The 14,493-nt window shown below is 42.2% G+C and overlaps 1 protein-coding gene and 1 pseudogene across 1 annotated transcript in view; both read right to left on the bottom strand.

The window, feature by feature from the left end:
- LOC113615974 (putative ALMS1-like protein) overlaps window positions 1–4,800 on the bottom strand; it is a 28,046-nt gene extending 23,246 nt beyond the window's left edge. The window contains exon 1 of the mRNA XM_027099068.1: window positions 4,732–4,800. Within this exon, the coding sequence (XP_026954869.1) occupies window positions 4,732–4,800 (69 nt within the window). The remainder of the gene's footprint in view (window positions 1–4,731) is intronic.
- A 6,873-nt stretch (window positions 4,801–11,673) lies between these two features.
- LOC113616004 (uncharacterized protein C2orf78-like) lies at window positions 11,674–13,264 on the bottom strand (annotated as a pseudogene).
- Between the last annotated feature and the right edge of the window lie 1,229 nt (window positions 13,265–14,493).

Raw genomic sequence — 14,493 nt, 5'->3', positions numbered from 1 at the left:
AAGAAAGAAAGAAAGAAAGAAAGAAAGAAAGAAAGAAAGAAAGAAAGGAAAGAAAGAAAGAAAGAAAGAAGGTAAAGTAAAATAAAGTTATTAAAAATAATTATTAAGAAAAAATTTTTTTAAAAAACGGACAGATAGAACCCTAGGACAAATGGTGGAAGCAAAGCTATACAGACAAAATCTCACACAGAAGCATACAACTACACACTCACAAAAAGAGGAAAAGGGGAAAAAATCATAAATCTTGCTCTCAACGTCCTCCTCCTCAATTTGGGATGATTCGTTGTCTATTCATGTATTCCACATATGCAGGGTACATCAAGTTGATTGTGGAGCTTTAATGCACTGCTTCTGAGGCTGTTGGGAGAGATTTCCCTTTGTCTTCTTTGTTCTCACAGCTCCCAGGGGCTCAGCTTTGGATTTGGCCATGCCTCTGCGTGTAGGTCGCTGGAGGGCGTCTGTTCTTTGCTCAGACAGGACGGGGTTAAAGGAGCCGCTGATCTGGGGGCTCTGGCTCACTCAGGCCGGGGAGAGGGAGGGGCGCGGAGTGCGGGATGAGCCTGTGGCGGCAGAGGCCGGCGTGACGTTACACCAGCCTGGGGCCCACCTTGCATTCTCCCGGGGGAGTTGTCCCTGGATCCCGGGAACCTGGCAGGGGCGGGCTGCACAGGCTCCCAGGAAGAGGGGTGTGGATACTGACCTGTGCTCGCACACAGGCCCGTTGGTGGCGGCAGAAGCAGCCTTAGAGTCTCCCGCCCGTCTCTGGGGTCCGCGCTTTTAGCCGCGGCTCGCGCCCATCTCTGGGGTCCACGCTTTTAGCTGCGGCTCGCAACCGTCTCTGGGGTCCACGCTTTTAGCCACGGCTTGTGCCCGTCTCTGGGGTCCACGCTTTTAGCCGCATCTCGCGCCCGTCTCTGGGGCTCCTTTAAGCAGTGCTCTTAAACCCCTCTCCTCGCGCACCAGGAAACAAAGAGGGAAGAAAAAGTCTCTTGCCTCTTCGGGAGCTCCAGACCTTTTCCCGGACTCCCTCCCGGCTAGCCTTGGTGCACTAACCCCTTCAGGCTGTGTTCACGCCGCCAACCCCGTCCTCTCCCTGCGCTCCGACCAAAGCCTGAGCCTCAGCTTGCAGCCCCGCCCGCCCCAGCGGGTGAGCAGACAAGCCTCTCGGGCTGGTGAGTGCTGGTCGGCACCGATCCTCTGTGCAGGAATCTCCCCGCTTTGCCCTCCGCATCCCCTGTTGCTGCACTCTCCTCCGTGGCTTCGAAGCACCCCCCTCCACCTCCCGCAGTCTCCGCCCGCGAAGGGGCTTCCTAGTGTGTGGAAATCTTTCCTCCTTCACAGCTCCCTCCCACTGGTGCAGGTGCCGTCCCTATTCTTTTATCTCTGTTTTTTCTTTTTTTCTTTTGCCCTACCGAGGTACGTGGCGGGGGGGGGTTCTTGCCTTTTGGGAGGTCTGAGGTCTTCTGCCAGCATTCAGTAGGTGTTCCGTAGGAGTTGCTCCACATGTAGATGTATTTCTGGTGTATCTGTGGGGAAGAAAGTGATCTCCGCGTCTTACTCTTCCGCCATCTTCCCCTCCGTCCAGCCATATTATCTTGAAGCAGCTCTGAGACAACCTGTAATTACACCTATACATTTTTTAAAAATTAATTATTATTACGTTTTGCCTGTGTTGGGTCTTCATTTCTGTGCGAGGGCTTCCTCTAGTTGCGGCAAGCGGGGGCCGCTCTTCATCACGGTGCACGGGCCTCTCACTATCGCGGCCTCTCTGTTGTGGAGCACAGGCTCCGGACGCTCAGATTCAGTAGCTGTGGCTCACGGGCCTAGTTGCTCCGCGGCATGCGGGATCTTCCCATACCAGGGCTCGAACCCGTGTCCCCTGCATTGGCAGGCAGATTCTTAACCACTGCACCACCAGGGAAGCCCCACCCATATATTTTTGGTATGTATTTTTAAAATATAGGACTTTTATTCCTTAATATCATTTTTTAATATTAAATACCCAGTGAGTGCTCAAATTTGCAGTTGTCTCCTAAATGTCATAAAAAATTATTTTTAAGAATTTTGAATTAGATGCAAATAAGGTCCACACTTTGCCGTTGATTGTTAGGTCTCTGAAGTCTTATTTAATCTCTAGGTTCTCCCTCCATGTCTCTCTCACTTCTTTTTTCCTCCTTGAATTTTATTTTTAAAGAAACCAGGTAATTTGTCCCATCTAGAGTTTGATGATTACATTCCATGTGTTGTTAACATATTCTTCAATCCTTTTATTTCCTGTAAATTGGTAGTTGATCAGAATGAAGCTTGCATGTTTTGTTTTGGCAAGACAGTTTCATAGGTGATGATGTGTTCTTCTATGTAGACATATAATTGTCTCTTTCTGTGATATTAGTAATCAATGATGATTCACACCTACGTCCATTAATTCAGTTGAGGCTTCAAAAAATGGTTAATTCTGTTGTTCTTTTTTTCACTTAATAGCTGGGTATATTTCTATCAGAAGAGTCCCCTCATCAACTGTTTGGTTGCCCAGTTGTAGAGGCATGATTCTCTTCTTTTATTTAACAGTTTTCAATATAATGAGTTGATTCACAAATATCCTCCAGTGGTGACCAGTTCTGTAAAATTTATTTATTCATATCACCGTGGACTCCGTTACAGTTATTATTCTAACTGAGGCCCTATCTTTGGCCAGTTGGAGCTTCTCAGTGACTCCTGAGTCCTTTTGAAATGACATCAGTTGTTTCTAGACTTTTTCAGTGGTCAGAGCTAGGAAATATGTATGTTTGTTTTTAATATTTTTAAAATAGGTCATAGGTTCATACTGCTACTTCCCATTTAAATTCAGAACTAGAGAATTTTCACTTATCCTTTTCTGTCTTCTATTGATAGTCTACTTTCTCCCACCCCAAGGATACCAGTTTTCAACAATGCCTGAAATTGCCTCTATTTCCTAATTCGAATCCAAGTTCTTCTGACTCTATTCTACTCTTCTCCTTAAATCACAGCCGCTTTATGGCCCTTGAAATGTAAGATAGAACATAAATGTAGGTAGAACTGTTGATATCATTTTGAGTTACATGTGCATTCATTCACATAGATTTGCTTTTCCTTTTGCATGCCTAGTAACTGTCCATTCTGCAGTTTCAATGAAAATCAAGTGATAATTACTGGTTAAAGCAGCTTTGGAAAAAAATGGCTCTTATCAGAATGACTGACATACTAAGTTTAATGTAATCTCCTGGTTTATATTCTGCCTTCTCTAATTTTTTATTCTTTCCCTACAAAGGGAAATATATATTATTATACATATTTTCATGGTTTTGCCTTACAGGACTTACCAGAAACTATTCCTTATTTAAAAATTTGTACAATTGGGCATCAGGTGCCAGATGACGACACTAGTTTTAAATACCAGTGTGCTGTTAAAGGGTTTCTGAAAGAACATAAAGATAACGGTGAGTTGTTTTTGTTTTTTTTTCCTTTACGTGAACTTTGGTATGCATTTTGAGTTGGGTTGGGGATTTTTAACATTTTTGATAGTTCTGACAATAGGCCTGTTGTGTTTGGTAACATTAAGGTGGAAATGTCAGATGGTGCTAATAGAGTACGGTGTTTTTCCTGTTTATGGTCACAGACAATTTAATTTGGAAAGTGATTTTTGTGAGAAATATCAACTGAAATAGCTTACTTATCTCTTTTTTAAAAATTTGAATGGAAAAATACATAAAAAATGAAAATGTTCTTTTGTCCTATTTATTGGTTGAGAGGTGGAAGAAGAGGTTAAGACTCTCAGGGTCTTAGCGTATATAAAAGAGAAAACCAAAAGCAAAGGTTCACAGTGAGACAGATCCCTAGAAGCAAAACAAAACAGAGTGGACCAGAAGAGCGGCTTCCTCATCATATATGTGTTTAAGATATTTTTGCCGCTTTTACACTTCGGGTGCAAGTGAGGAAGAACACTACCACCTCTTATTCTTATCTTCAGACAGGAAGAACTTAAAAGGCTGGTGTTTTCTTGTTTCTGCTTTAAGATCTACTCTGTTGATAGTAGGTCTTAATAGCGTGTGAATTTTAAGGATCCACTTGCCTTTTTCTAGCATCTAACTATCAGAAGGAACATGGTATTTGCCATGTTTTAAGACTGAGGAATCTTTTGTCTTTGGAACGCCACTGACCCTCATGAGAAAGTGTTCATTTTGTCCTCTTTCTAAATTTAGCCTGAGGAGTGTGCACTTTATTAAATAAATCTAACAGACGGTAAATATTCCGTGTATATATAAAAGGATGCACATATATACATAAAACAGGGAGTAGGGGAGAAGGAATAGAGATGGAGGTGGGAAGATAGGAGATAGGAGGTGAGAGAGAGAGGGAGAGACTGGAATTTCAAGATAAATTTTCATTCTATAACCTGCTTGCTTAATGCAGGTACTAGCTCTTAAGTATCTTCAGCCCTATTCACAGATCTTCCCTGTAATTTAGCTTTAAAACTTGAGAGACTTGGCCTTGCCTGTGATAACCAGGGTGTCTAGAAAGGAGGCAAATTATCTGATTTGTGTAAACTGTAGTCACAGAAATGTTACCTCTTAAGATGTTAGGGCGCAGCTGCTGGCCTACTCACTTCCTCCAGGCTCCTTTGTGTGTGTTCTGTCTGTTCCACGTGGGCTAGAAGATCCTTACAAGTGCATGAGAACACGTTTGTAAACCTTGATTGTTCACATGTTATACCAAGTGTAGTCCATTGCATATGCTGACTCCTCTGCGGGTCTTCTGCATGCAGTGGGCCAACTTCGCCATGCTGTCTGCCATTGCAGTCTCAGGACCTTAGTTATGATCCATTGGTGACTTTCCTCTGCTGTAAGGCCCTCCCACAGGTGCCAGGCTCACTGATAATGAGGAGGAGACTATACTATGCACTCCCTAGAATTGGTAGAGACTCAGAAAATAAATTGTTTCAGTAAACACCGAGAGCCTTATAGGTTTGTTGTTAGGGCACGGGGATACAGAGGTGAGTAGAAGTCTTTGTTCAGTAGCAACTTACAGTTATCTAGGAAGACAAAAATGTAGTGACTCTAAGTGGGTTAATTATGATAATAGAATCAAGTGCAGCAGGATGTTGAGTGATGATTAGTGATATTGAACAGTTTTTCATGTGCCCTGTGTCCATCTGTATGTCTTCTTTGGAGAAATGTCTGTTTAGGTCTTCTGCTCATTTTTTGATTGGGTTGTTTGTTTTTTTAATAATGAGCTGCATGACTTATTTATATATTTTGGAGATTTATATATTTTATTATCCTTTGTCTGTTGATTCGTTTGCAAATATTTTCTCCCATTCTGAGGGTTTTCTTTCATTTGCTGTGCAAAAGCTTTTAAGTTTCATTAGGTCCCATTTGTTTATTTTTTTAAGGTTGCATTGTTCCTTTGCTCACTGATGAACATATAAAAGTCCGAAGTTTTTGATATTATAAAACGTCAAAGTAATGAACCTTGCTGTGTGAACACCTTTGAATATATATGCTTTGTCTCAGTTAACTTCACTCAGAATGGGACTTCTGCATCAAAGAGTTGATGCACTTATGCTTTTTATGGATGTTGCTACACTGTACCAATTTATGGTTGTTCATGCAGGAAATACTTATTGAGCATGTGTTATGTTTAAGCACTGTGCTGGGTGCTAGCAAAAAGACGTGACATTTTGTGAGTAAAGAGACTTGACCTGCCCTTTGTGAATTCTAACAGTCCAGAGAGGGAATAGATATTCAAGAATCATACACTGCATGTAGAATTATATCTCTGACAAGTGCCAAGGAGAGGAACATGGTTCCATGAGAGCATATTTTAGGGAGGATTGGAGATTAGAGAAGGTTTATTTAGGGATGTTTCAGCTGATATCTGAAGGATGAGTAGGTATTAAGCAGATAGGGACACTGTAGAGAGATTTCTGAGCATAAGGAATAGCAAAAGACCCTATAAGAGGAAAGCATATGGTGTGTTGGAGGAACTGGCCAGGAAGGTGGGGCTGTTGGGGGAGCATGTGGTTATAATGGAGCTACAAGTGTGGGCAGGAGCTCGATTGTGCAGGCTTATGTTTAAGGTTTCAGACTTTAATAGAAAACCATTGAACTTTTTCTGTTGAAGGTGAGTGTGTGCAACATACCCAATTGCATTTTCAACCTATCGCTTTTGCTACCGAGTGGAGAATAGACTGCAGGGAGAAAGAGTGGAAGTGAGGAAACAAGTTAGGAGACTTTTGTAGAAATTGGGCATAATGGTGGCTTGGACCAGGGTATGGTGGTCATTTTGGTGGAAAGATGTGGACAGATTCTAGAAGTATGTAGGCAGTATCCTTGTTAGCACTGGTGGTGGGTTGAGGATGAGGGCGAGGGAGAAATAGCTGTCAGTGATGGTGATTCCTAAGTCTCTGGCTCCTATGGTTGGTTAGATAGGGTTTTTTAGATATGATGTTAATATTTGTCCTGATTTGTCTTTAGTTATTTGTTGGTTCTTGATGAATACTCTGTCATATTAAGTCTCCTGTTTTTAGCGTACAGAGCATTTTCACCCAGACTGACTGTTGCATGTTATCAGATAACTTTTTAACATCTGCCAGTTTGGTCCTGTATTTTATTCTCTTTCTTTTATTAATTAAGTTGTTGTATTAATGTAAATAATTATATTAATAGATTTTCTAAAGTTTTGTTACCCTTGCATCCTTGAAATAACGCCTTTTTGTGGTCCTGGTGTATATCATTCTTTAATAATTATTGATTAGATGTGCTGATATTCTCTTAGGATTTTTATATCTATATTTGTAAAGCGAAATTGGACCTTTTTTGCAAAACCTTGATTTTCTTTTCATTTACAAATGATTCGCGTTTTGTTGTTTTGTAGATATTTGATTGCTGTAGAAGGCATGTGGCCAGATGATGCAATTGGATGTAAGTATAAGGGTTGTCACTACTTTTCCGTTTTTATAAAATTTGAAGGTAGAAGTGTAGGGGAATTTCTCAAATTTTGGACAAAGAGAAAAGTTTGTAATTCATTTGCTCTGACATAAGATAACCTTTTACCAAAAGTTTTGAAAGGGTTGTATCTGGAAATAGCGAGATATAACAGCCTGAATAATTAGAGAGTGGATTTCAGAGATTTTTTTCTTTTAAATTTATTTAATTAATTACTTTATTTTTGATATTATATCCACTGCACCACCAAGGAAGTCCCTTTTTCTTCCTTCCTTCCTTCCTTCCTTCCTTCCTTTCTTTAAAGCTCCAAGTCATTTAAAATATATGACTTCTTACAAAAATCTCCAGTTCATATAACCAAGGGGTTTATAACTTCTCCTCTAAAAGTTATATTCCTAGGACTTCCCTCGTGGTCCAGTGGTTAAGACTCTGCATTTCCAATGCAGCAGGCGTGGGTTCAATCCCTAGTTGGGGAGCTGAGATCCCACATGCTGCGCAGCCAAAGAAATTTTTTTTAAAAGTTATGTTCCTGTATTATTGAATTTAGTGGTTTAGATTTTCTTTTAATGTTTAGAAGATTTCAATTTATTTACCAGGAACAAACAAAACACAATGTAAAAATAGTTTTCCGGAAACTATTTCCATCATTCTCTTCTTCCCTTTCTCCTGCAGACTGGTGTTTTATCCTTACAAGTTCTCCGTCGTTTCATAAGAGAGCTGCTCTTCTTCTGGTTTCATAAGAGATGGTGAATAGTGTTAAAATATCCAGTTTACCTAAATTTCTAGAGTACACTTCAGGGAGCGAATGATGGGGTGGGATGTTGGGGCAGAGTGAGAGATACAGATTCTGGTGAGACTGAGAGTCATTCACAAAAATTACTGGGCTGTGGTGAGGGGAGAACAAAATAAATCAGGTTCCTGCTGGTGGACAGGAAGCCAAAATGAAGAAGAATGGTGCGTAGCTGGGCAGTGTAATTAGGCCCATAAGTGCTGTGTCTTCTGATAGTAATTATGAACAGAAACCAACTAATAATTACGAATAACATGTAGGTGACCAATCCTTGAGAGCTGAGGCAGAGAGAAGGAAAGATGACATTATACCTTGTCTCTGGTTCATTGAGTTTCCCAGGCTGGTTGTGACCAATCTTGGGTGAAATCATAACTAAATCATTTTTGCTAAGGTGATCAGCTTTTGTGGGGTCGTTTCCCTGCACTCTGTCCAATGATAAAGCCCACTGGTTTATGCCTCCTGGAAAAGAGTTATTTCAAAACAGTATAAGTGAAGCATTGATGAAACAGCCATGAGGAACACGTTTCCACATGGCCTTACACCTCCTTTTCAAAGTGCTTTAAAACTTTTTTCATCCAAAAATCAATAAAAGGATTAGGATCAAATCCCTTACAGAGGTAGTGTAAGAAAAAAGAGAATGAGGAGCAGAATAGCATCTCTTCAGACAATAAAATCAAGTTGGTAAAGACAGGTCCACAAAACAGATCAAAACTGTAACCTATTATTTCAAAGTGGGCTAAAAGATGTTAGGAAAAACAATGGAAAAGATGAAAGAACATGGATCGAGGAGGGAATGGGAAGTTACTGTTTAATGGCTCTAGAGTTTCTGTTTGGGATGGTGAAACAGTCCTGCAAATGGTAAATGCTGATAACTACCACCTATGGGTGTTTGGTTTTAGTTGATCTTCCATGAAAGGGTTTGGAGAGATTCAGAAACTATGCTGCTGCCTCCATCTTTCTGAGGTCCTGCTCAATCTTTAGACATAATTATTTTTAATTTGGATAGTGGTGATGTTCGCACAGCATTGTGAATGTATATAATGTCACTGAATTATATACTTGAAAATGGTTGAAATACTAAATTTTGTTTTATGTATATTTTACCATAATAAAAAAAAGATGAACTAACAGCATAAACCAGAATTAGGTAAGATGATAGAACTCAGGACAGAATTCAAAATAAAAGAAAAAAAATTCAGAAATGAGGACTAAATTTAAAATAATACAAGAGTGAGGACTTCCCTGGTTGTCCAGTGGTTAAGAATATGCCTTCCAAGGCTTCCCTGGTGGCACAGTGGTTGAGAGTCCGCCTGCTGATGCAGGGGACATGGGTTCGTGCCCCGGTCTGGGAAGATCCCACATGCCGCGGAGCGGCTGTACCCGTGAGCCATGTCTGCTGAACCTGTGCGTCCGGAGCCTGTTGCTCCGCAATGGGAGAGGCCACAACAGTGAGAGGCCCGCGTAACGCAAAAAAAAAAAAAAAAAATCTGCCTTCCAATGCTGGGTATGCATGTTCGATCCCTGGTTGAGGAACTGAGATCCCCCATGCCTCAGGCCAACTAAGCCCACCCGCCGAAACTACTGAGCCCACGTGCTGTGGAGCCCACGCATCACAACTAGAGAGCCCACGAGCCACGAGGAAGAGCCCACGCACTGCAACGAAGAGCCCACGTGCTGCAACTAATACCCGACACCGCCAAAAGTAAATAATTTAAATAAAATTATACAAGTGAATGAACATAATGTCTTAAGAGAAAAAACAGGAAAAGGAAAAAGTTTTTTCAAGATAAAAAGGATTTTAGAGAAATGGAAAACATAAAAGATAGGCAAAAAACAGTCAGGACAGCTCTGAAAAGAGTAATATAAATACGTATAAGAATCTGTTATACCATAAAAGTGACATTTCAAATCAGTGGGACAGATTAGTCAATAAATTGTGATACATACACGTTGAGGTATAAATAGTTCTCTGGAAGGATCCACAGCACGGCAAAAGCAGATGTCTCTGAGGAGGGAAATGTGTGGCTGGGGCACGTGGGGAAAAGGGTGACTTTTCGTTGAATACCCTTGTGGACCTTTTCTAATGTTCTGTCATGTGAATTTATTACCTCTGAAGTTCGCCTGAGTTCAAACCCCAGTTCCCCCAGTTGCTAGCTCTTAATCTTGGGCAAACTCTTCACACTCTCCAAGCCTCTTTATCTGTGAAATAAGGTCAGTAACTTAGCCTGGTGCTGCCTGGCACAGAATAAACTGTCAATAAATGGAGATTATTAGTGTAAAAAACCCAAATGCCCATCAATGGATGAATGGATTTTTAAATGTGGTTTTATGTGAAATATTATACAGTCATAAAAAGGAATGAAGTACTGACACATGCTACGACATGGATGAACTTGAAAACATTACGCTAAGTGAAAGAAGCCACACACAGTGGTCCCATTTGTATTATGTCATGAAATATCCAGAAAAGGCAAAACCATAGCGACAGAAAGGAAATTAATGGTTGCAGGGACTGAAGGAGGAGGGGATGAAGAGGGCCTGCTGATGGTTACGGGGGCTTCTTTGTGGCGTGATGAAAACGTGGTGGGTTAAATGATGGTGATGGTTGCATAGGCTTATGAATGTACAAAATGACACTGAATTTGCAGTTTCAGAAGGTGAATGTTATGGCATGTGAATGACATCTCAAAAACTTAATTTTGAAAATGAAAATTGCCAGTTTTCCCGTGGTCACTATCCACTGTCTCCATCTCTCCCTTCTCCCCACTGCATTCCTTTTGACGCCCACCCCTGCCGCTCTCTCCCATCCTCACTCCCTCGACCTGCCCCACGAGGCCTCCCAGGGAGCCCGTGAACCGCTGGGCTCCTGGGTCCTGTGGCTGTTGGAGCGGCTGCCCTGTGTGCGTGCCCCCACCGCTCTCACCCGTGAGAGTGGACGCTTCCGTCGGATTTTTCTTGTGCGTTTCAGTTGATGGTGATGTTTACAGAAGGCGGCACGCACCCTGGTCAATGGAGGAAGCCCCTCAAGATAATATTTAGGCCTCTCCAGAAGTCTGATCTCATCCACCAGTAACCTCAGGATGCTGTGCTCTGAAAGCCAGGTTGGCCGCCTGCGGGTACTTGCAGATACTGAGGACTTCGGAGGCATTTGGGCCTGCAGTTGAGGCCTTGTACCTCCACATGCGATGTGACCTCAGCCCTTTGCTGCACCTCTCTAAGTGAAGTGGCACAGGAATACTGGCCTTGCCTGTCGTTGCCAGGATTAACTGAATAGTGCATTAGCTGCCCTGGTGCTTAGGTGTGGAGTACATGGTGATTTACATACCAGGGCCTACTCGTGGGCCTCCTGATGCAAAAGTTCCCTTGGCTCTGCCCCTGTCGTCAGCTGCCCCTAGGATAACTCTGAGCCCTAGCCACCTCTCTGGTAGATTTCCTATTCCCCCACTATAATCACACCTGGATAAGGCAACTCAAACCTTTCAGAGATGTGTCCTGAACCTCCTGTTTTCTTAAATACCTATCTGGTGGTTGTGAGACTTAAGGCCAACCTCCCCAAGAGAGTTTTTTTATTTCTCCTAGTGAACCTAGACTCACCTTCTGTCATCTTAAACTCTACTCAAATTTTGTTCTTTCACCCCTGACCACTGACCATGCTTTTTACTTCTTCCATTTCATCCCCACTCCTGCTTCCTTTCATAAATCCATAAATGTCTTTTGGCCTTCCTAGCCCTGGACAAACTTCCTTTCTCTTTCCTCAGTTTTTACCTATTTCCTTCATTCTCCCATCCAACTTTCAGTCCTCCCTTTCTCATGCAGAATTTGATTCCAACCCCATCAAAAAACAAAAATCACGCCACAATTAGCAGCATCTCAATATTCAAAAGTTTTATTACTCACCTATTAATTCTATTACATTTATTTATTCAGTTTTATTGTGTTAAAATATATCAAAATAAATAGAGAAATTTATACCTGTCTTATCTGTATATGGAAGAGCAGCTGGTCCCCAAGGTGGCACCAACACTCCTAGCAGCTCTTACTTTACATATCCGTAGTAGTCAGCAATTTCCATTTCTTTTTCCCTCTCAATGAAAAATTGCACTTTCCCCAAAGAGGTGTATTTGGCAGCATTCTCATGTTGTTGTTGAGCCCGTCTCTTCATGGCCTCCCGCTCTGGCCTCTGCTCGTGTTCGATGGGCTTTGACATTACTGGCTCAGGAACATTGGGTTCCTTCCATGGAACTGGTTGCTCGCTGAAGTCTTGGAGTAGAAATGGGGTTTGGAGCTTGGGTGGGGACTGGCGCTTAGTCACAGCAGGGGGAACAGGCTCCCGCTAGAGAGAAGTGCAAGATGAAGTTCCATAGGGTGCAGGCCTAGGAGCAGCAGACTGAGGGACACTAGGCTGCGTATGGTCGGTCCAACCCGTTTGGGTTGGTTAGTCATAGTTGGCTGAGATGGTTTGGCAGGAACTGGCAAAGAGGCAGGAGCTGGCTGGGATGAACTCACTGCAGGAGGTTGAGCTGAGTTAGTAGAAGCAGGCTGGGCACAGTCAGCCAGAGCAGGCCAATGAGAGGACAGAGACTGTGGCCTCCGAGGAGCAGGTCGAGATTGAGGCTTGTCCCAGGCAGAAAATGGCAGAGGTATCAACTTGACCTTCCCAGGAGGCGGCAGATCATACTGGGATGGAGAGGGACACTCTTTTTCAGCACTGCTGTCTGGTTTCTGGGCTTCGACTTGAGTTTTCTCAGGACTCTTACCCTCAGGTGGGGTATGCCTCCATGGCTGGATAGCTGGGGGTGTTTAGGGTTGCTTGAATTTCCCAAGACCCGACAGGAAGAGAGCCCAGTTTTCTTATCATTCTTCTCCCCCAGTGCATGAAGAACCTTCACAGACCCCAGCCTGCACATGCCTAGGGAGGTTCGAGGCTTTTTAAAGCTCTCTTGGATAAGCTCAGTTTGCTGCTTCCTTCGCTTCGTCTGGGGAATTGTTGGCTTCTCTTCTGCCTTGACTTTGTTCCCTGACTGCTTATTCTCTTCAGCCTTCTTTCTTCCTCTTGTCCTTGTGGTCCTTTCCTGCCCGTGGCTCTGAGTATTGCTGATCTTTCTGGATGCAGCTTTCTGAGGTTTGCCTTTGGAATGCTTGGCCGTGGTCACAGGAGCGCTGTCCCTGACTGCAGCATGGCATAGAAGCACTTCTCCCCCTAGCAGGCACTCTGGATTCTTTGGCTGGATTTTGGCCTTGGGAGCACCACTGATAGGCTCAGAGGCTTTATGTTTGTTCTTCCTGGTTGAGCAGAGGGAACCTTTATGACACTTGGCTTTTGCTGCACCTGATTCACCTTAATGGCTCTGGTGTCTTTGGCTTTGATCATGTTGGGACTTTTGGATTGATCAAGATCTTTCAAAGAATTAAAGAGCTGCGGAAGGTGAATTTCCTCCGCCAGTGTAGTAATGTCTGCAAAACTACTGCTAGATTCCATCCCATTTTCAAGTGTCCCTAGGTCTGATATGAGAATTGCTACTACAGCTTTTTTTGATTTCTATTTGCATGGAATATCTTTTTCCATCCCCTCACTTTCAGTCTGTATGTGTCCCAAGGTCTGAAAGGGGTCACTTGTAGTCAGCATATATACAGGCCTTATTTTTGTATCCATTCATCCAGTCTATGTCTTTGGGTGGAAGCATTTAATCCATTTACATTTGAGGTAATTATTGATAGGTATGTTCCTATTACCATTTTCTTAATTGTTTTGGGTTTGTTATTGTAGGTCTTTTCCTTCTCTTGTGTTTCCTGCCTAGAGAAGTTCATTTAGCATTTGTTGTAAAGCTGGTTTGGTGGTGCTGAATTCTCTTAGCTTTTGCTTGTCTGTAAACATTTTAATTTTTCCATCGAATCTGAATGAGATCCTTGCTGGGTAGACTAATCTTGATTGTAGGTTTATCCCTTTCATCACTTTAAATATGTCCTGCCATTCCCTTCTGGCTTGCAGAGTTTCTGCTAAACCATCAGCTGTTAACCTTATGGGCATTCCCTTGTATATTATTTGTTGCTTTTCCCTTGCTGCTTTCAATATTTTTCCTTTGTATTTAATTTTTGATAGTTTGATTAATATGTGTCTTGATGTGTTTCCCCTTGGATTTATCCTGTACAGGACTCTCTGTGCTTCCTGGACTTGATTGACCATTTCCTTTCTCATATTAGGTAAGTTTTCAACTATAATCTCTTCAAATATTTTCTCATACCTTTTCTCTTTCTCTTCTTCTTATGAGACCCCTATAAGTTAAATGTTGGTGCATTTAATGTTGTCCCAGAGGTCTCTGAGACTGTCCTCAATTCTTTTCATTCTTTTTTCTTTATTCTGCTCCATGGTACTTATTTCCACTATTTTATCTTGCAGGTCACTTATCTGTTCTTCTGCCTCAGTTATTCCACTATTGATCCCTTCTAGAGAATTTTAAATTTCATATATTGTGTTGTTCATCATTGTTTGTTTCATCTTTAGTTCTTCTAGGTCCTTGTTAAACATTTCTTGTATTTTCTCCATTCTATTTCCAAGATTTTGTAACATCTTTGCTCTCATTACTCTGAATTCTTTTTCAGGTAGACTGCCTATTTCCTCTTCATTTGTTTGGTCTGGTGGTTTTTACCTTGCTCCTTCATCTGCTGTGTGTTTCTCTGTCTTATTTTGCTTAACTTACTGTGTTTGGGGTCTCCTTTTCACAACCAGCAGGTTCATAT

The sequence above is a fragment of the Aethalodelphis obliquidens genome, unplaced genomic scaffold (genome assembly GCF_003676395.1).
Source record: "Aethalodelphis obliquidens isolate GAN/ISIS:26980383/991018 unplaced genomic scaffold, ASM367639v1 scaffold128, whole genome shotgun sequence".
NCBI classification, from domain to species: domain Eukaryota; kingdom Metazoa; phylum Chordata; class Mammalia; order Artiodactyla; family Delphinidae; genus Aethalodelphis; species Aethalodelphis obliquidens.
Note: the sequence above shows the minus strand (reverse complement) of the source record. Positions and strands in the feature narration are given on the sequence as shown.